This window comes from Haplochromis burtoni, unplaced genomic scaffold (assembly GCF_018398535.1).
Source record: "Haplochromis burtoni strain Fernald_Lab_line unplaced genomic scaffold, NCSU_Asbu1 Contig_481, whole genome shotgun sequence".
Taxonomy (NCBI): domain Eukaryota; kingdom Metazoa; phylum Chordata; class Actinopteri; order Cichliformes; family Cichlidae; genus Haplochromis; species Haplochromis burtoni.
Window position 1 is genome coordinate 366,876 of NW_024582842.1, and position 21,625 is coordinate 388,500.

General features: G+C 40.5%; 1 protein-coding gene across 4 annotated transcripts in view; it reads right to left on the minus strand.

Annotated features, from left to right (window-relative positions):
• Positions 1 to 4,184: 4,184 nt before the first annotated feature.
• Positions 4,185 to 21,625, minus strand: part of LOC102302917 (activating transcription factor 7 interacting protein) — a 50,398-nt gene continuing 32,957 nt past the window's right edge. For 2 of the 4 annotated variants that reach the window (XM_005946659.3, XM_005946660.3), the window contains exons 2-14: positions 14,361 to 14,413; positions 12,948 to 13,463; positions 12,361 to 12,811; positions 11,310 to 11,491; positions 10,941 to 11,078; positions 10,745 to 10,816; positions 10,574 to 10,644; positions 8,871 to 8,935; positions 6,672 to 7,352; positions 6,482 to 6,583; positions 6,317 to 6,394; positions 6,071 to 6,153; positions 4,185 to 5,807 (exon numbers count right to left, since the gene is read on the minus strand). In XM_005946659.3, the coding sequence (XP_005946721.1) occupies positions 5,346 to 5,807; positions 6,071 to 6,153; positions 6,317 to 6,394; positions 6,482 to 6,583; positions 6,672 to 7,352; positions 8,871 to 8,935; positions 10,574 to 10,644; positions 10,745 to 10,816; positions 10,941 to 11,078; positions 11,310 to 11,491; positions 12,361 to 12,811; positions 12,948 to 13,457 (2,895 nt within the window). In that variant the 5' untranslated portion in view covers positions 13,458 to 13,463; positions 14,361 to 14,413 and the 3' untranslated portion in view covers positions 4,185 to 5,345. The remainder of the gene's footprint in view (positions 5,808 to 6,070; positions 6,154 to 6,316; positions 6,395 to 6,481; positions 6,584 to 6,671; positions 7,353 to 8,870; positions 8,936 to 10,573; positions 10,645 to 10,744; positions 10,817 to 10,940; positions 11,079 to 11,309; positions 11,492 to 12,360; positions 12,812 to 12,947; positions 13,464 to 14,360; positions 14,414 to 21,625) is intronic. The other 2 variants (XM_005946661.3, XM_005946662.3) reach the window with 2 other exon arrangements.

Here is a 21,625-nt window from a genome sequence, read left to right on the forward strand (position 1 = left end):
CTTGTGAATGAAGCTGCCTACAGGTAACGTTTATGGGAGTGTGTGCTTGAAAAAGGGTATCCAACAACTCCTGTAGTTCGTATTACTGCATCATGCAGCATGATTCTTACGGTGCCTCGTCACTTGTCCATGTGGGTCAAAGACTGTATTTAAATGATGGATGTAGCCACAGAGATATCACCCACTTGTGTTGTGCTAAACATTTTGAATCCTTAACATTAGTGCCAAAAAGTTCATTTTTTTCTTCCATAGCCAGCCTCAGTAGCCCGACATTGAACTGTCAGAGCCCCCACTCTTGATTGCCGTACAACAAATATTGTACTAAACGCCATACAGCACCTCCTTCAGGAGGTGGGCCCATGTCATCTCTTTGGTCTCCATCGGCCCAGCCACCAGGCATGTTCCCTCAACTTCCCTCCCCAGGCTTGCCTCCAGGGTGATTCAATCAATCAATCAATCAATACTTGCAGTTGGATTGGAAGTTAAGATTGTTTACTTTCTTTATGGTGAAAGAATTTAATTGTTCCATTTGAAACCTTGCCTTGCTTACGTGGATAGCAAATAAATGTCAAACATCAATGACGAGCCAATGAAGAAAAAAGGTAAAGAAACTCAAAATGTAATGAAGGGCACGCTACAGTCATCTGTAATCTCTTTGTTGGTTTTAAATATCTACCTGGATGTGAGCTTGTTTACATCGTAATTTTCCACAGTTTTTTCTAAGACATCTACTCACTCCTGTATGGCATAACATGTGGGCAATGACTTTAGGCAAAATTTGCAGAAACACTCATTCAACCCTCAGCCTTCATGGACTGAGAAGACTCAAAGGCCAATTATACCTGCACGCTGCTTGTCTGGGTGGCGACACCTATCATTTGTAAAAGAATACTTCAGCAAATTCTCACGTCCTCAGTTCTCAAATGGTGATGGGCTGTAGTGACATGATTGTTTGTGAGTGGTAGAACCAATGCAGTAACCGTAAAAAGCCCCTGAGTCAAAGTCTGTAAGTGTGGAGATTGAATCAAGCCTCTGTATGACCTGGAAGAACCAAAGCCATCACTAAGGTCGGACCTAATTAAATGTTTCCATGAAGGCTGGTACCCATCCCAGGTGAAGCCAGTGAATGTGATCTTATAGCCTGTGCAGCTCAAAGTTCCAACACTGGCTCGTACAGACCATCGAGAAGACTCCATTAAGCTCCAATTTCAATTTTGTCACTATTCCCTTCAAGGTACTTTTCATGAGCAGTGCTGCACCACTTCCAGCAACCTTGCTACTTCCATTTTTTTTCTATGGATGTTCTGTACTGACCAACTGCATGTTCACATTTGCAGTGCACATTGTATCATATCCATCAAAACAGTGGGCCTCAAACCTGGATCTGAGCGAGGAAGGTGGTTCTGTGATGAATGTGCACTAGGGGTGGGTTTTTATAATCGATTCATCGATTAAAATCGATTCTGGCTTGGATTACGTAAAATCGATTCATTAAACTCCTGAATCGATTTTTTAATATAAATTTATGTTTCCCAAAATGCCAGAATCTCTGGTGACATCTCACAAAATTTCAAGAACCACCAAACAGTTAAGACAGTATATGAGAGCAGGTACACGGATTCTGCACATAGACTTAAACACACAGCGCGACCCGCGGATCAGAATCAGTTAGATGTCGCCTTTCTCACGGTCGGGGCTGAAAGCCGACAGCTCGCTGATCCTGATGTGTCGGCGGGTCCGCGCTTTGTGTTCACGCCCTTTATGCGCTGATTCTAAAGCTGTTAGTTTGATGTCTCTCCAAACAATATTGACCGAACCAGCAGCAAAAGAAGATCCAAACGCTTCACATAAACATCGTCATGAATTCACTCTGACTTTTACTGTTTTGCTTCCACCGCGATGCACAGCTCTCTCTCTCTCTCTCTCTCTCTCTCTCTCCCTCTCTCTCTCTCTCTCTCTCTGTACTTCAAGAACAGTTTCCCTTTCTTCATTATTCGCTTGCTTGTTACGCACCAGTCTACTGTTGTTTACAGCGCTGTCAGCCGCTGTTTTTTTCCCTTTTACATTCTTCCGAAAAGAAAACCTCATTTCTGCTGTTCAATACTGAACAAATTTAAACTTTTTAAAATTATTCAAAATGCAAAACGCTTAACCGTGTCTCTAATAAAACCGCTGTAACTTCAGAGGTAATGTTCATATGTTGATTAATGGTTTTCTTTCGTTTTTGATGTACTGCAGAATATTTTTATAAAATCCCAGGCCAGGAAAATCACCTTCATGTTTTTCTGTGTTTTATCTTCAGCTACTTTGACACAAAGGCATCTGCTGTGACGCTCACACCTGTGATAAAGTCTTGCGTGTGTCAGCTTCCTTTTTATTGATACAAAAATATGTAAATGTACTGATCTGAATTATAATATTTCTGACTGTCAAAATTTCCCAGATTTAAATCGAATCGAATTAAATCGAATCGTGGATCGAATCGATTCGGGACCTTGTGAATCGGAATTGAATCGATTCTAGAAATCAGTGACGATACCCAGCCCTAATGTGCACAACTGTACAATGGGAAAGTGCCACAGTTCAGATCTTTTGTCCCAAATTTTCTCTCTCGGACCTTTCATAATGTTACAGTCTAGAGATATTTTCCAGGTCTAGTTTTATCTCTTGATGCAATGCCCTCAAAATTCCACTCATCCACTGAGGACTGTCTGTCTCTTGAAGGCACAGCTTATCACCAGTGGTGATCCTCAACATGAAGATTGAGCTTGACACCTATTTTGCTCACTGCGCAAATTTGAGGTCCATGAAAAAGTCAAAAATGCAATGATACTAAAGACTTTGACAGTGATTTAAAAATTTCAGATGTCATCTTCCAAGGCTTATATTGATGCAGCACTCTTGGATCCAGGCATGTCTTGTCACAGCCTAATCTGGTGAACCAGTCTCTCCCTCTGCCAATCACTTCCAGAGGACCACTTAGCTTATCTGTCTTGATTTACCATAGTTGATTTTATCATATTGCAGTGAGCTTAGTCTATTGCACTTCAAATTTTCTGGACTGAGTTCCTCCATCCTTCATCAGAGCAGTGCCCCATGCCCTGTCAGCATTTTCATCTAATCTTACCAGGGAAGTGCACTTCCATATACCATCCCTGAAGCCAGGACTTTTTAGTAGATTAGCAGGACACTAATCAGAAAGTTGGTGGCTTGATCCCTGGCTGCTCAAATCTGCATGCCAACTAGTGAACCCTGATGCATTCATTGGAGTGTGAATGTTACGTAGAAAGCACTTGCGTGCTTGCGCGAATCGATGAATGAGGATTTTAGTATGTAGTGCTTTGAGTGTTCGGAGTAGAAAAGCACTTTATAAGAACGAGACTGCACCTCTTCCACCTAGTCTGTTTATAGATCCTCATCCGAGACATGCCAACGTCAGTCAGAGCTCATGGCCAGCCAATGTACACAGTTTGTCTCAGTCCGAGCTAGTTTCTACTTCCCTTTCTTCCAGACATTGCATTGCCAGTTTCCTGGAGACATGAGACTGTCTTGTTGTTAAAATTCCAAACCAGATCATCTACCAGCCTGGCAATTTTCTTTACCAGAATGGTTTGTTTCAGTTCCTCTTTCCGCTAAGACTAAAATCAAGTGTATTCTTCTTTTGACCAGCTTCCACAGGTCAAAGCCCAAGAACTCTTTAACGAGGCAGTCTGAGAATCAATTTCTGCTTTGATTTTAATGGGGCTGTGCAGCTAGTCCCACTAGAGAAGGATAGGTAGCACATTTGAGCAGTGGTTAGCACTGTCGCCTCACAGAAACAAGGTTCTCCGCTTGAACATTATGGTCAGCCGTGCACTCTGCATGTTCTCCGTGTGGTTCATTGGGTTTCCATTTGCAGTCCAGAGACAGCTTTGTTAAGGTTAAGTAGCATCTCCAAATTATCTGTCGCTCAATTCATCTTAGAGAGGGCTCCAGCCCAGCTGTTTAAAATAAATGGACTAGTGGATGGCTTCAGGGACCAATCTTAAAACCAGCCAGCCAGCCTTGTGCCAAAATAACGGAGTGGTTACAGCTGTTTAAAGCATTTCAATAATCCTCTTGATGCCTTCACAAGGATTTATCCAAATAGTTGTTCTGATCTTGTTCTCGCATTTGAAGAACACCAGTATAAGACATCCACTGAGTCACAGGACTGCCATCTGACAAGGTTTATTGTGCACATTCAGAGACAATAACATAACCTTTTTGATTTTGGTCCCCACATGACTATATTTTCTGTATCCTGTTACCAAAGTCCATGTCTTTGTTGGGCATTGGTTTTCTGCTTTGTGGTTTCTGTATGGTCCGAGCCACACAGGCTTAATGACCACTCTGTAATCATCCGGCAACCACTGGTAATGAGGTTAAAAAAAAAAATATATATATATATATATATATATATATACACGCATGTTCCCTGAACCCCTGACCAGTTGGGAGCTGGTGTTGACAGTTGCTTTGAGATCGATTGCTGAAGCCTCATTCACATAGGCCTAGGGATCAGTCAGTGATCCACTGGCAACCCCAGGTTGTTTAGGAAAAGTATGTATCCCACAACCAGCTGGTGAGTGGTTGCTGGCAGTCGCCACTGTGTCGGTGACGATTTGTCTGCACAAATTGGGCAATCACAAGAACGTTGTGGATGCAGCACTCTTTGAAACAGATTTCACCTAGCATCACCCACAAACCTCTAGGAACAACTTGCCAATCCTATGGGAACTACAAAGGAGTCATCCAGGCTCTCTAGGCCTAGGTGACTAAAGTCTAACTGCAGAGGAGTGCTATGGCATTAAATACAGAATATTTATTCTGTCGCTGACTTTAATAAAACCTCTTTATTATGCTTGTGAAAGTCTGGTTGCCAGACAAAACTTACAAAAGTTATCATTCTGTTTCTACCACACATTTATACATTTCTGTGCAATTTAGTTTACATGGAAAAAAAAATCCTGTCAAGTAAAAGAGGAAGAAAAAAAAAAGAAAAAAAAAAAAGAAAAAAAAAAGATCTGGGTCTGAAGATCAGGAGCGAACAACACAAATACCTGATCTGGCAGGAGGGGCAAACTTTTTCAACTTATATACACAACAGCTTAAGTCACAAAAAACACATTACATATGATGAGTCAGACAAAACCAACCGTTTGCCACTTGAACTCTCCAAGTCAGTTTGTTGCCCAGTTGTTATATGGGAAGACATTTACAGGTGTTTGTTTTTGTCCAGCGTACAATATTTCAGTTCCTAACACAAAACAGGTGAAAAGTCATAAACTATCAAAGGCAAAACGCTATGTCTTTTCTGTAACGGTTCAACTAGAGCTGGAACTGATGACATTTGTGCACTGAGGTTCGCAGAAAGAGCCAAAGCGCCCATATACATCTTTGGCTCGAACAGCAAAGTGATACGTGGAGCCAGACTGGAACTGGGTCAGCGTACAGGCCATAGGCAGTGGAAGGGCCTTCACCTCCCCAATTTTCTTCCAGTGCTGCTGAGATGCATTGCTGTTAGAGTTATCTTGATGAAAGGCATAAAGGTGATAGCTTTCTACAGCTGCGCAGGTCCGATCAACTTCTCCAACACACCAGGAGAGCACTATACCAGTCTGACTCTGCACCAGCTTTAGCTGAGGTTGTTGAGGAGGCGAGGTCCGTTCAGCCTCTGGGGGTAAGCGTGATGGTGCGGGTGCAGGAGGGAGCGGTGGAAGCGCCATGCTGGAGCCTCGAGTTGGTGTAGTAGTAGTGGTTACACTGCGGGATTTTAATGGAGTATCCTGCAAAAAAAGAAATCTGGTGTCACAGCTTGTTCTTTCCTTTTAGTTGTGGCAAAAGGATCATTCGTGCTTGGATAACTCCCAAAACAGCTAACAGCTGTAGTTTTCAACAGAGAAAAATCTAATAATAGCTTTAGAAACCAACCATCAGCAAATCATGTTAAAATAACAATTCACCAAGACTTAAACATTGAAGTTACAGAACAGAAAAGTAGTGAAGTGCATGTGTGAGAAATATTTAGAATCCAGTTCTAAAAGCTCACCACTGGGGGGCGGTGATGTACTGTCAACTGAGGATTGCCAGAACTGTTCTGATTGCTTAGAGGGGATGCTCTTGCTCCTGTATCTGAAAACAAAAACAAAAGCAAACAAAACAAGAAACTCAGATTATATGTATAAGTTAGAATTAAAGCACAGGATACATATGCATAGGCATCTGCCTAAATTACTAGATACTTTATAATTTGCCAGAGTGATCAAATTTGTTTAGTGTAATTTGGTGCTCTTACTGTTGTGGATGCTGATGACTGGGTTAGTGCGTGGGCTCGGTGAGGGAGTTGTAACAGTAGCATTCTTCACTCCAGTCACTGAAAACCATAAAACATAACATAATTAGCCTTAATAACATATATTAGGGGAAGTAAAAACAAAACAAAAAGTTCGCCAACTCTAACCTTGGACATCATCATCGTCCTCGGTGAGGTCAATTACGGAGCCTTTGGGTCGTGCCGCTGGTGCAGCTGCTTTAGATGCAGCGGTTACTGTAACTTGGTTGTCTGAGAAATACAAAACAATCTAAATTTAGTACCAAGTTAAGGAAAATGAAATGTCAGCAGCACCTCCGTGCTCTTCAGTCATCCTCACCTGTCTTTGATGTCAAAGACATCCCCTGTGGAGGTCCTGGAGCAGTGGATCCGGTTGCTGCTGGCCCAGATGTTGTAGGTGAAGAGACTGAAGACATGGCCCCGACTACAGAGACAGACTGAGCTGGTGTCCTGGCCGTGGTCACAGATACCCCAGCATGGGGTGTAGTTATTCCACTTGCACCCCCTTGATACACAGCACGAGCAAGAGAGATCTGGCCAGAGGACATCTGGGCACTGGAGCCATGGAGGGCTGGGACAGTGGCCACAGCTGGTGCCGAGGCTGTGGCTGTGGTCGTGACAGGTGCAGGCTTGAGTATAAACGTGGCGGTAGAAGCAGTGGTTTTGGACTTGTTCAGTGAGCTGGCTGCAGACAAAGACGAGACGGGGATGTTGACCAGTGTCCCTGCCTGGCCGTTCACTGATAAAGGCAACTGGATGAGAAGCGGCTGGCCTGTAGCCATCATGCTACTCCCAGGGGCAGTCTTCAAGAGGAGGGTGCCCGTTTGACTCTGGGTGGTACTGCCAGTGGCCAAGGTGGAGGTGGGATTAGAGTTGGAAGTGATCAGCTGGAGGATAGGGGTCTGCTGAACCATGGCAGTTGAAGTGGAGGTGGGAGTTGGAGCTGAAGCTGCAGCAGGGGCTGAAGCTGCGGCAGGGGTTGCGGTAGGAACTGGAACTACTGGGGGGGGAAAGAGACTTGTTAGAAGAGACTTGAAAATATCTGCACAGGGTACACTTTTGCTCAAAAGACTGTCAATCATTTGTTAATTGCTAGTAAAGGTGATGGCAGTTAAAAACCCATCCCAGCATGACATGGACAAAAGATTTTGAGACATCTATGCAAAAATACAACATGCAGACAAATTCAATGACACTTTTCCACTCTGCTCCTGGAAAACATGAAAGGTAAGATGACCTATTTTCTGTAATTCTGTCATGGTCAATAAACTTCCAATTACGAACATGGCTTCTTAACAGGAATAAACATTAAAGAGCAGCCAGAAGTTTGATACGCTCACTTTCGCGGTGTTTCTGTAACCAACTCAATTAACATTGCTGAAAATTAAAACTAGGCAATATTTTTTTCCTATATGTAATTGGCTACATTGTAAACACTTACTAAGAAGTCGACTGTTTTCTTATTTCTGAATGTTTCGGTGTATAAAAACAAGACTTCTCCAAAAAAATTTTTGAAAACTAATCAAAATAAAATAAATAGTGTAGGAGAAAGTTTAGTACTTATAATGTTTGGTAAAAATTGTATCCATTTTCAGAAAGTTCAGTGTTTTTTTGATTCTAACTGCTGTACTGATTTTCTTAAATCTTGTCTCGGACATAAATAATTATAAAGATCCAAACTAAGTGTAAAACAAATTAATACTAAAACAAACTAACTAGACGGAATTTTAAACAAAAGGTTAAAATGAAAGAAAAATAAAAACTAATTAGAAAATACAGAACTATAATAACTATAACACTTTCCTGAAGAAAAAAAAACAAAAAATAAAGAATAAAAAAAGAGGCTTTGACTCTGCTGTTTACAAAAGTCTCACCACTATTTGCAGCACATGCAGCAGAGTATGCATCAGAACTGAGCAAACTATGGTGCAAAGTTGAGCCATGTCTTCAAAATAACACAACAGATAGGTTTGTGAAGTAAACTATCAGATCTGCCATAAAGAAATCTGCCAAATCAAACATGCAGGGATCTCTGCTGTGGAAACCGCTCATAAATAACGAAGCAGACAAAAGCAACTTTCTGTTGCTACAAAGTAAATAGATAAGGACAAGTCTAATGTGCCATTTGTTTAACTGTGTAAGTATGCATTAGGGATATAGTATACTTTGGCTATTATTTGAAGATCACTCTAAACTGTTCTGAAATGACTGCATTGTTGTGTCAAATCCTAGCTTTATCTGTCACAGCTTGCACTGGATCCCATTTTCATTTATTGTTTAGCCAATACACCAATACCTGAATTTGTACTACCTAAAACCTGGGAATAGGTCCCAAATATCCAACACTGGTCAGGCTTCAAGTACACACAAAGAACGAACAACATGCAAACCCACATGAAGAAAAAAGCTAAAGTTTCAAAACTCCCACAAGAAGCCATTAATTCTGTCAAAGAACAAACAAACAAAACATACACAACATTTACCATAAAAAAATTAAAGACAGATCTTTGTTACTCACCTGCTGTGCTGGATGAAGAAACAGTTGTGGATGTCTGCTTTACCTCCATGGAAGTCCAGCCTGGCCTGTTTAGAAAGATTGCTGATACTTAGAGTTGTTGACACTTGAAGTTGCTTATGTCCTTTACAGGATGAAGAGTGAATGAGGTAAGGTGTTGACATTTAGATTTATTCCATGTAACACAGTCATCTTTGTGGTAGGAACGAGAATCAAACTTAAAGCGTGTGTCCGAGTTTTCACAAAATCATTCATCGGTATTTAACTGCAGTTCGCTCTCTTCAAGCATGGTGCCAACTTCACAAAGTCTGTCAGCAGAGATTAATATCCTTTTCAACATGATCATTTTTAAGAACACCTACAAAGATCTAAGTGACTGGAGGGTGATATTTTGACAAAATGTTTATATATGTTCTACCACGAATAATGACAATTGTCCCAGTATGCTTCAGTTCCTGTGGCGTTCAAGCGTCAAAACGACATGCCAGTTCTTTCCTCGTACTCTCGAAAAAACTCCGGCCTTCTCTTTACTCGCAGTATTTCATTGATAACGTCTCGAATTTCTCTCCACTTCTCACAAGACAGCACAGGAAATCGACGCTCAATGTACATCCTCATCGCCCTCCTCAAGTTTACGGGCAAGGCCTCTTTGCCCAATAATCCAACGTAGTTGACCTTTGCGACCCAGTCACAGTAGACATCGTATGGCACTAAGTAGCGGAAAATGTACGAGGCGTAGCGGTCAGGTCTTGGGTTCCCTGAGCTTCTCTTGCAGTTGTGGTAGAGCACGTTTTCCAAGTGCGAGGGAATCGTGCGGAGTTTAATGTCTGCTCTGCATTTCCCTTCATTGTACTCTGCCAGCTTTCTCGCCATGGCAACATGGCGGGACATATCTGCTTCCTCTTCCTCCTCCATTTCCTCGTCTTCTCCCTCCATCTTGACAGACAGTGCCGGAGTCTTATCAACAGAGGGCACCAATCCCTCTCTGGGCACCTCAGGCTGCGGCTCTATTGTCTGTCGACGGAGCACGCTGTTGGGAGGAGAGGTGCAGTTTTAACTACACTCTGCACTGCCTGAAGAAACGCTCAGGCTTCATATTGTAGAACGTCACAAGACTCAGGACCTGGACCCATGTGGGGTTACTTTGCAGGTGCAAAACACACACTGGGGCATGTGTTTGTTTATTCCAAACAAGTCTTTAGAAATATTTGGAGCGAAATTAAGACTTTCAAAAAGATGGTCCTGACAAACCGAACAAGGGACATGGATTCTTGTTTCCAAAAAAGTATGGATTTAGAGGACGTAAAGATTGATATTCTGTCCATTTGTTTGTAATCTAGTGATTACACTTAGCAACCCGGGACAATGTCAACTATTCACAGTGTAACGGTTTCGTGTGTAGTAAGTACTTGCTTTAGTCCGGTATTGTCACGTTCATACAAAAGCAAAATTATATTCACACAAAATATCATCATGCACAAACTGCTGTATGATTCAAAGATTACATGTTTAAATACACTGATGCTGTCAGTTTTGAAACCTCAAAATCAGACTGACAAGTGGACTGTCAAAAGGTGTTAACTTCCACTGAAGGGACTAAAATGTCTTTTAAAAAAGCCATGGAGATTTGCCTCTCAAATACATGACTTAACATACAAAGCATAGCTGACAGGGATCTAGACTGAAAATGAGTCCTGAACACTTACCGCTGAGCTTGAGGGTTATTCGTAACCGCTGCCGTTTTGGCAGCAGTAGCAGCAGCAACAGCAGCAAGTGCCTGTAGAAAACAAATAAGAAGTTTCAACATTTTTCATCACCTGCCAAATGGAAACATTTTAACAAGTTACAAAAAAACAAGTTACAAAAAAACATCTTACCTCCTGTTTCCTTTTATTCTCCGATACCTGATTAGCCTCTCCAAACTTTTTTGATAGTCGGGCAATCTTGGCCTGAAGAGAAACACCAAGTAGACTTTAGATACTTGTCAAATGGAAGCAGAGCATCTTCCAATGCCCAACATGTTCTCCTTATGGGACAATTTTAATTTCACATAAAAAGTTACCCTGCACTCACTTGGAGTGTGTTAATGGCAGCTTGGTGTTTAGTGGCGCAGTCAATTTTGTCTACTCTGTCCTTCAGCTCTTGGAAATGTTTGTCGAAAATGGTGAGCTCCAACACCTTCAATCGCTCCTCCACTAACTGCTGCACAATCTGCGAAGAAGAATGAGGTGAAAGGGATGAAATGTTAGGAAAATTGGTGAAGAGAAACTTATATTTATCCAAGCTCAGCTATATCAGTCAAAATTATTATAATTAAGGCTACAGAGCACTGTGAAAAAAATGAAGTCGGCATCAATTATGCTGTATGTGTGAATGGATTTTATGTAACCAGTGTTTAAAAGCTACTAGAGTAAAAGCATATCTGAATACTCGAATACAAACCTTCCCGAGTTTATGATGACTGCCAGCTTTTGTAGTAATTTTAAGTTCCAGTTGGGCCTCCAACTCCTCACGGTCCATCTTGGGCCTCTTACCCTCTATTTTTACAGTTTGCCCATCTTTTTCAGAGCCCTCCGATAAAGTGCGTTTCAGTCCCGAGGTTGAGCTCCTCTCCTCTTTCACTGCTTAGCAAACAAAGACAAACACCAAAATATTTAAACTTAACACAGAACCAGTAACAGTTACTTTCAATAAGAACATTTGTTGGGTCTCCCTTTCAGTGACCCGGGGCCCTCAAAAAGAACTGCATACCTCTGAAGGCTTTATTTTCTGTTTCTATTGATACTGCCATTATGAACGCTGAAGTTATGTAAAAGCTGATCAGAGGTTAGTTAGTAATTGAATCAAAGGCATGTCCTAATATAAACTGAGTCCATATTCATATGGACTTTACCAGTGGTTCCTTACTCTGTGACTCCGTTTTCTTTTTTACAAGCTAGCAATAAGAGCCGTTGTTTACATGGTTAACATTTTTCCAGTGTTTACACCTGGTGTTTTTTTCTTCTTCTTCTGTTTGTTTGACTAATCAGCATATGAACTGAAGTCTAAACGAATCCCTGTAAACTTACAAAGGGTCCTCTTGTGCTGGATGAGTCCCTACCCTCAAGTAAAAACAACACCAAATATAGAGTACTAACTGCAATCTTTTCCTACTCCTGCAGTCACACAGAAAAAAGGCACAACTTCCTCCAACTCCAAGAACTGCGAAAGAGTTCCACGTATCAAACTGCAACATCATCCAGGAAATTTATTGCAGTAAAATCCTCAAATGATACATTTCCTGTGACAATTTTCCGAAAAAGAAACCACCCAACTTTTCCCTTCAGGATCAGAGGAAGCTGATTTATCCCATGGTAAAGTATGCAAGGATTCTGCATTCTGACTTGAAATCTTATCAAATCATTTATGTTTTGAGTACAGTGTTACATTATCCTATTCACATGTCATGTAGTATATAATTGCTTTTTGCGTTGCAACATCCACCATCTCATACCTGTATCAGATGGTGGAGTGGACGATGGTCGAGATGGCTTTGAGGCTTGTCCCACATTAGTTTTTTCCTTTTTGGGCTCCACTTTTACAGAGCCCACCTCCATCTTTTCCTCACACGTCAAGCCTTTCTTCACATCCGCTTTGTCAGTCTCTACTTCTTTTATGTCATCTTTGATTTCCACTGATTGTTTTTGGTCCGCACAAGAAGAAGCTGGATTGGGTATAGAGCAAGAAGATGAGGAAGAGTCGGAAGTGGTACATTTAGGAGAAGAAGGCTTTTCATCTGGTACTTTGGCTGTGGAAGCCTCAGTGTCCATTTCCTTTGTAGTGTCACTATCTGTTTCCATTGGTTCTGTGAAGTCAGATACTGCAGGTGGCACAGGTGTATCCGAACCTTTCAGTGGGTCCACTGCCAAATCTACAGCTGGGTCCTCTTCTACAGTGTGATCCTCCTGAGAAAATTAAAAAAGATAACCAATTAAACGTTTTTCGGGCTCTCCACTTTCAATACGAACTACAGTATAAACTAATTTTTTAAAATAAATATAAAGGTATCTGACAGTTTTGTTCATGTTTCCATGCATTTACCTTCTTCTTTTCCTCAGCTGGGATCACCTCAGTGTCTTTTTCCTGTTGTCCCTTGCAGTCTGTTCTAGCTGTGACAGGTTCACTTGATGATGATGGTGTGCTATCTTTCTTCTCATCTTCTTCTACCTTTTTCAGTTCAAAATTTAGAGGATCCACTGGTGATCTCGGAGCAGTCATTTCTTCGAGTCCTTTTGGACTTGAAGAGGGAGGGGAAGGAGACAAATTTAGGGACAGGGACGGTGTGGGAGAGCTCAGAGCGGTCGGAGAGACGGGTGGTGTAGTCTGGGGAGTGTTCAAGTCCAGGATGTTGTTTTGCTCTTTGTCGCCCACTTTTTGTCCGTCCTCTTTATGTGTTCCATTCATCACAGGTGGTGGAGATGGGTTGGACAAACTTGTACCCACAGTGAGCAATGTGCTGTGCAGGTTCTCCAGCTGATGTCTATCACTGATCTTCATGGTTTTCCTGGCGCGGAAAATCTTCTTCTTCTCTTCTGTCACAATAACTTCCATCTTTGCCTGTGGAGTAGAGATAATAGATAACATGCATTCAGAAGGGATTAATGAGAACAGACAACACCTAGAGCTGTAAAAGTTAATGGCACAGTGTCTTCCGCTAATTAACCTTTCCTGATTCTGATCTTTACGCATTGCACAGTATTGGGTGCACCGTTTCCGAGAAAACACTAGAGGACACTGCAGAGCTCTTTGGCATTAGCTTTTTCTTTCTGGAAGGTTCTTCTGTCACAGCTGTCTCTGCACCAAACTGATGGTTCCTTAGCAGCCCGTTCCTTTACTACAAATTTAACTCAGCATCCAAGCCAAATCACACTCATCCATCTGATTACACATTGCTTCATCTGTCCTACAGTGACTTAAGTCAACAAGCAGCTCAGTAAGCCAGGAAACCTTTTTTCATGGTAGTCAGAAAAGCTAAACTTGCTTCTGCAAATTCCCTCTACCTCACTTTTCTGAAAAACTACGGATTTCATGTTTACCTAAGCCCCAATCCTGAGAACAGAAGTGGCACGAGTTAACAACAGCAGCAGCTCAACCTTCATCCCATCCCCCCATCCTCCTATTGGTTCCCTCGTCAGCAAATCAGAACGGACCCATTCAGGCTGTGCTGGCAGCAGCAAAAAGGTTATGCAAAACATGAAGGACTTTCCGTATAGTTGTGATTGTTGTGCACAATTTACTGTTAAGGCTAGTTGTCACATTCTACAAGGATTCATTTCATGTCTACTTATTTTATATGCGTGGAAGCATGTGTTGATTTTACCTTCATTTTATGGGTGTCAGAAGTAAAAATGAACCTGAGCTGTGTGCAGGAGATACTTTACTTGCAGTAATTTTCTTCTTTTGCACTCATGTGTTATAATATTAAGTAGCAGAGAAAAAGTATTTAGAACTCACCTTCAAGCCAAAGGGTTCCTGACAATGGACTTAATACAGGACTTGTCGACAACCTGAGGGACAAATGAGAATAATTTGTTAGGAAATGTCTTAGTAACTTGAGCTCTAACTGTCTCTTTGGCTTCAAAGTGATATATTTTTCCAGGTCAATATGAATTGCATCAACTAAAAGTGCAATTATGTCAATTACTGTATTTTTTATCATACTTATTTATATCCAGATTTAAAATAGCATACAGTAAAGTAGACTAAGGACACTAAATCCCGGATTTTGATAAGACTGATGCTTCTTCCTTACATTTGTTTCTGCAGTGTAAAATTATCGGTCGTGACCAGCTTTCGCTTATTCGTGCTGGTAAAGCAAATGAAATTGCCTATGACGTGACAAAACTCGAAACTATTTTTTTTTTTCAAAATTCAGTAACTCACAAGGCAAAAATTACTCAAAGGTAAACACAATAACGTAATATCACAATTATATTTTGGGTGATTATTCAGTTATCTGCAAGCAAGAGGCTTAAGAAGAACACCAATAGAGTGGTGACAAACTGGTGAAGATCGCCAAAGTGGTGACAAACACACAAAAGGTTAACACAAAAGGACACAAAACAGGAAAGTGGTTTGCCAGAATGATGGACAGAAAAAGATGTTTTACTGCAGAAAGGTTGAACTTAAAAAAACAAACAAAAAACAAAACATAATTATGTACAGGAAAGAGAAAACAAACAAACAAAAAAAACATGCAGTCACTGACAGTTTTGTTATATTTTTGGTCTTATTTTTCCCCCAGCTGCTAAGATCAGACTGTCGCTTCTAGTGGTAAAAAGCAAAAACAGACATTCAGATGGTAGGAACCTCAAACAGCCATGTCTTTATACTGGTTCCAGTGCAAAAACACAACATAAAAAGTGGTTACTACATGAGAAACCTTTAAACTCCGACCAGGAATGAGCAGTAAGCCGTGTCAGTTTCACACTGTAAACTTGGTTAGCTTTACTGCTACTGCAGTACTCACATGGTGCAGAGAGAACCGAGGGAAAACAGCCTCAACTTGCAAAAACCTCTCATTTAGCCTTGTGTATGTTGAAGCTTAGCAGGCTGCCACATGTATATGGAAAAACACAAAGACTAATGTGGACTGAGCGTATAGCTCCAGCTTTAATGCTGAGCAGCACAGTGAGATGTTTGTGCACACGTTCAATATGTTAGGCCTTCCCTACTCTGTTTTTACATGAGCATGCATGTTTCTTGCTGTTTTCCTTCCTATTGTTCTAAAAATAAGTAAGACAGCATTTCAATACAATTGCCTAAAAAAAGATCTGACCTGAAAAACAAGAAGAATCAGAAAAAAAAAACTCCTAAAAAAGCGTTCACAAATATGTGGAGCAGTGAAAACTGCAAGAACAATTATTGGTTTGCTTCACATTCCAGTGTTACTGCACACTGCGCAGAGCCGACTATCCCCCCTCCCCCGTCCCACGGCCTCATTTACTGCTCCTGGATTTAGTGCAGGAACTCAAAATGGCCGCTGGATCTGTTGTTTAATGTCAGCCCGAGCTCTCAGTAGCTAGCTGAGAAGGATTCTCATTCAGGTGTATCAGGTTGCAGCACAACTCTGCTTAGCAAGAGTTTTCTATTCAGCCTGACACTTCGGCAAGCTGTCACATTGTGAACAAATTGTAGAACATTTAAAGAAAGTGCTAATTAAGCCAAACATAATCTCAGTTATTTGCTGATAATATTATTAAAGTGATCTTTAAATCCAACCTTTTTATTGCTATAAAACAAGCAGAAAAAGTATTGAGTCGATTTTGTCAGGTTTTATTATTAATCATTGTTATGGTCTTTAAAAATGTACACAAACTGTAAAAAAGCGCAGTTCTGTGTATAAACGCTCAGTGCATAGATTTTTAATAGTTGCTTGCAGCTACGAGAACTAGTCATCTTGCCCCTGTAAAGTGCAGAAAGCAGTCATAACATGTATGAGTAGCATCAGTGTGGCATTTAATCTTCACTCCAAATTAGGCCAAAAAAGGTAAACACTATTTTAAAAAAAAATATTTATCCTAAATCAGCAGAAACAGCACAACGTTAATCAAACTTCACACAACAGAAACCCATAGGAAAGCCAACACATGAAGGTTTATAGATTGGAATTCAAATCACTAAATGACGATTCATACAAGTTGTGAATGTTTCCCAAGAGAGAATCCACTGACTACGGAAACAGCAGACACCCACTGTTTCCGTGTCCTTAAAAACACAACTATGTGATTAAACTGAGTTCAAGGATCTTACTATGCACAGATGCACTTTTTAATTTAACACTTGCGTTTTATTTTTGCAATGTTTTCTAAGCCAGGCTCTGACTAACAGCTTACTAAATATGAACAGCAACTGCTTCATTTATTTGAAGCTACAGAGGGTGCATCAAAGGAAAGAGCCATGGAGAGATATTCAGACTCCATCCTTGGACTTAAACAAATCTTTACTCCAAGTTACAAAATAGCTGCTCATTCCTTTAGAAGTATTCCTTGAAACTCACTGTGTCAGCCCCCGATAAGCGGTCATTAAACTGCCGATTACAAACTCTGTCAATCTCGACTACAAGCATAACTACTTCCAAATAAAGCAGAAGCAAGGTCACTTGCTTTGAGAGACTGGAGAGGAGTTTGTGTTGCAGCAAGAAAACCTCTAACCTTCTTCAGTCTTTTAGCAGCCAAGCAAACAATCAAGACTTGACATTCATACTTTGTGGTTACATGCAACATCAAAACCTTCTCTTTCAGAACATGGAAGAACATCGCTGGTACAGATGGAAGACACGGTCATACTTAATGACATCTTGATCATCAGTTTTCAAGACAACATAAGACAACCTGGCTTAACATCTTGGCCTTTCCACCAACACACGCTGTCGAGCATGTTTGTGACGAAGCGCGAAGTTATTCATCGTCACATCTCTGGCTGACCTACAGATTTCAGTTAATGTTAAATCCCTCGTTACTTTGTTTGTTTGTCCACTGTGCACCATTAAACACTAGAAACAGTGTGTGAGTGTACCACGGGTCAGCATGAACAAATAAACCAGTGAGTTCAAAGAAAACACACGTGTTCATCAGCAACTTGAGCCAAGAAAGCCCGCTTTGGACTAAGACAACACAGTTGGGCAGCTGTGTTATGACAGTATATTGTTATTTGAGATTTACAACTTACATTTTGAGGGGATGATGACAGACTGTCAAACTGCTACCTTTTTGAGTGAAGTAAAAAATCTTTCTTTCTATTAAAATAAAACATAGTTAAAAGATCTTCTAGATCTTCAAGTTAAAAAATCTCATTAGGAGAAGCTAACTTGAGATCTCTTAAAAAGACGTCAACTTAAATAACAGAGAGACTAACTGTTGAAATACTTTAAAAACTAATTTAAAAACCCACAATTTAAAAGCAGGTTATGTAGGATTGGGGCCTACTGACTGTGAAGCAGGCACTGGCTAAGAGGCCAACAGCAGACTACAAAAGAGAGGAGGGGCTCAGTTAGGACCAGTCCATCAAGCACATTGCAGTCATATAAAGTCTTTATAAAGTCTGTACTAGCTATTAATTAAACCATTTTCAAATGAAAAGCCTGTTGAGCACTCCTGACACAGCAACGTGTCTTGTTGCATAACATGAGCCGCTAAATTTTTTCCTCCCTTCCTGCTGTCACAGTAGCAAGATTTATTTACAGCTTGCCATAAATACATGCAAGTTTAATCCTTTTATCATTTTTAAATGTAGCGTAGTGATTATCAATGACAACACTAGCTAGCAGCGCACAGACAGAGGGAAAGTACCCTGCACAGACTGTTGCATGGCAACACCCATCCCCCAACTCTAGCACAAACTAGTCCACTGTATGGAAATCTACAGCCAGCACGGGACAAACCATTTTAACAAAGGGCAGGGGGGGGGATCTGTCCTTTTATTAAAAACATCACCGGCAGAGGACATTTATGATGAAAAGGTTAAGGGCATTATGTTTATTTGAAAGCACAGTATTTTATGCTGTTTTGTGCTTGCAGTGTTAAAAATATTAAACTGTTTCAATCCACTGTTTTTATGCAATTAAAAATATTAAGCCCTTTCAGGGAAAATTTTACTGCTCCCTCTGGGCTCTCTGCTAAATCTTTGATAGAATTAATCTGAACTGGATACATATATGATCGGCCATGGTTTACTCCAATAACCTGAGGACTTGCTGTTCTTGAGCTGAGCACCGTGTTAGCCACAGTTTTCAATGCTCTCTAATGACTCCTGAGGACCGGAGTCAGACTGTAACATAATCTCACAGGACTCTTCTTGGCCATGCTAAATGCCACACTTTCACACAAAATGTTGAATTTATTAGAAACCAGGGAGGGGGGAACAATAGCTGTTTTAAATTCTTTCCATCGCATAAGTATTTACAGGCGGTGCACTAGTACCTTAGGGATAGGTCTCACAGAAAGCAGTAATTTTGTAATGTTTTCCTCAAGACAAAACATGCAAAAAAAAAAAAACCCCCTCCAAAAAACCTTAAATAAACATGAATTCATATTGTTCAGATATAAACAATTTAAGCCATGTATAATGTAGACAGTGTGCACACGCTAATCAGGATCACATTTCCTTTCTGTTCAGTGATAAGATGACCATACATTTGCAGGATGTGTTAAGACCCGATGAAAGGTAGAGGCACCAAAAGGTTCACTGATTTTTTTAATTTGTTGAAATATTTCAAAACCTAGAGCCCTGCACCATCTCCACAGACATCCTTTGGCTTAGTATTCACTGTATTCAAACTTTCAAAACAGAACTGGAAAAAAACAAAACCCTAAACCTTTAGACTGTTAAGGCTGAAACTGAAAATCAAACTGAGTGGACCAAACAAACCCAAACAGCTCAATGCGCCAAATCTCTAAAAAAAAATTAACAAAAGCCTCAATACTAAACAATGATAGAAATTATTTTTTTGTATGTGTTCACCTTTATCAGGATGACTCTAGAAAATATGGCATCCACTGAAGGTCAGATAAATTACTGAGCAGAGGACGATCAAAGGTAAAGGGGAGGAGTCTATGTTTTTCCTCTAAAGCTACTACGCAGTCTGTGCTAAAGACAAACCAAACAGTAAAAAAAAGTAAAAAAATAAGTGACATTACATTATATATACACAACCAAATGAAAAGCAACAACACAGAAAACAAATAAAGTCACTAACACAACAAAAAGCAGCACAATGTGCACTTTAGTCTCAGCTTAGCTAGCAGTGCACAACCAGCGCTAAATTGCACACTTTCGACACTCAACCTAGAACAAGCTGAAGCCACCCTCCCCCTCTCTCCATCTGTCTCTTTCACACAGACAGACACACACACACACACACACACACACACACACACACACAGAGAGAGAAAGGCGCTCTCTCTGGAACAGCCTCTCCCTCTTGCTCATGGGCTGAACCATTCTGCTGTAGGGCGGAAGTGGGGGTGGGGCGTTCAAACAAAGAAAATTTTACTTTATTTCTTTTTGAAGTAATACTGCACTTTCAGAATTACCAAGGGAAAACCAGAAGTTTTTTTGGTTTTATCTAAAATACTACCGCTAGAATGTTCTAGACCCGCTGAAACATCTTTAATGTCTTCCTAAAACATATCAAACAAGCCAGTTAAGCAATTTTGTACCAAACTGTGTATACAGTCTATTGTTTTTATTGAATGTTAAAAGATTATCTCAGCAAAAAAGGAAAGAATGTGTGTGTATATATCTTTTATTGAGAATAAATGGTGCTTTCTTAGCCCCAAAGTATCATGCTAGCTGCATCCAGTAAAAAAAAAAAAAAAAAAAAAAAAAAAAGAGAGAGAGCAGAGTCTGACACAATAAGCAGCCTCTACCCGCCCAGCCTCTCCCTCAGCAGGGAGGGCTGCTGTTAAATGAGACTAAACCATTCCTATGCGGGGGTGGTTCCTCTACTCATGAGGAACAAAGAACACACACCTAAAAATATAAAATCAAAAGCCTACATGGTTCATTTTTTTTAATCACTTCTTCTAATTAGGTTTGCTTTGAATGATTCATCAAATTAAAATTAAAAAGAACTATTTATGGTAATTTCCTGATTTGACACAAAAACGACAAAATAAGATGAAGTAGGATAGAAATACAATTTTATTTAAATTGTCATTCATATTCAACCTGCACCTGTCTTCATCAACAGCCCTCTTGCCAGAGTCAATAAAAGCTTGCAGTGCACTCTTTGCCTAACCCTCCTTTCTTCCATGACAGAAACACAAAATGGCCACCAGCGTTGCTGCGAGGAGCATGCAGAGTACAAGCTGGATCAGATCACATAACAAGCCCCACCCACAAAAAAAAGAAGGGGGGAGGGGGGGGAAGCAATGCGTATCTGCAGAAATCTTGATATGCATACGTAGATCTTGAGGAAACAGCAAATTTGACGACTGAGTGTTATCTCTGCATGTTAGTGATCTACTGTAAATCCTGGTTTAGCTTATTTTTGTTACAAGAGACCAGAAGTCTTGTGCTCACTTGCTCACTACCACCCTAAGCTATGATTGAAGAATTAAGAAAATCTCGACAACCTCAAATATTGCTAAATATTTTATAAGTCTGAAGAACTGGGTAATAAAATAACGCCTTTTCTCTTTCAGACTGCCGTATGTCCTTCAACAGTAAACCTGAGACTTCGCTGTCTAAGCCTGTCAGACAGTCAAGATGTTGTTGGTTTTATTTTCTGATTAACTATACACTGAAAAAGCAATTAACTGCTATCTGATATTAGACATTTTTATGAAGGCTAAATACTGTGGGGGGGGGGAGATAGATGTCAGCCAGTGAGGTCAGAGCCTGCATTCCTACATTACTGCGCAGAATGCGCAGTCTTCCCTTCCCCCACCCTCTCCTCCTGCATCTGGATTCAATGAAACCTAAAATGGCCACGCTGATCTGCTGTGCGCAGGCACACTGAGCTCTTACTGCCTGCTACACCAGCAACAAGATCTCATGTTTAGTAGGAACCACAACAATAACAAAAAAAATCATATGTGGTAAAGTCTGACCAAAACATTTAATGTTAGCTGAAGTGATTTTATATCCTTAAACACAGGAAAAATTTTCAAAATTCCCCTAAACAGGTAGCAAGCTTGGGTCTATGGCTGTCACACAATCTAAAATATTCGTACACAAATTCAATCAAAGCTTTCTTAATATTATAATACTAGGAC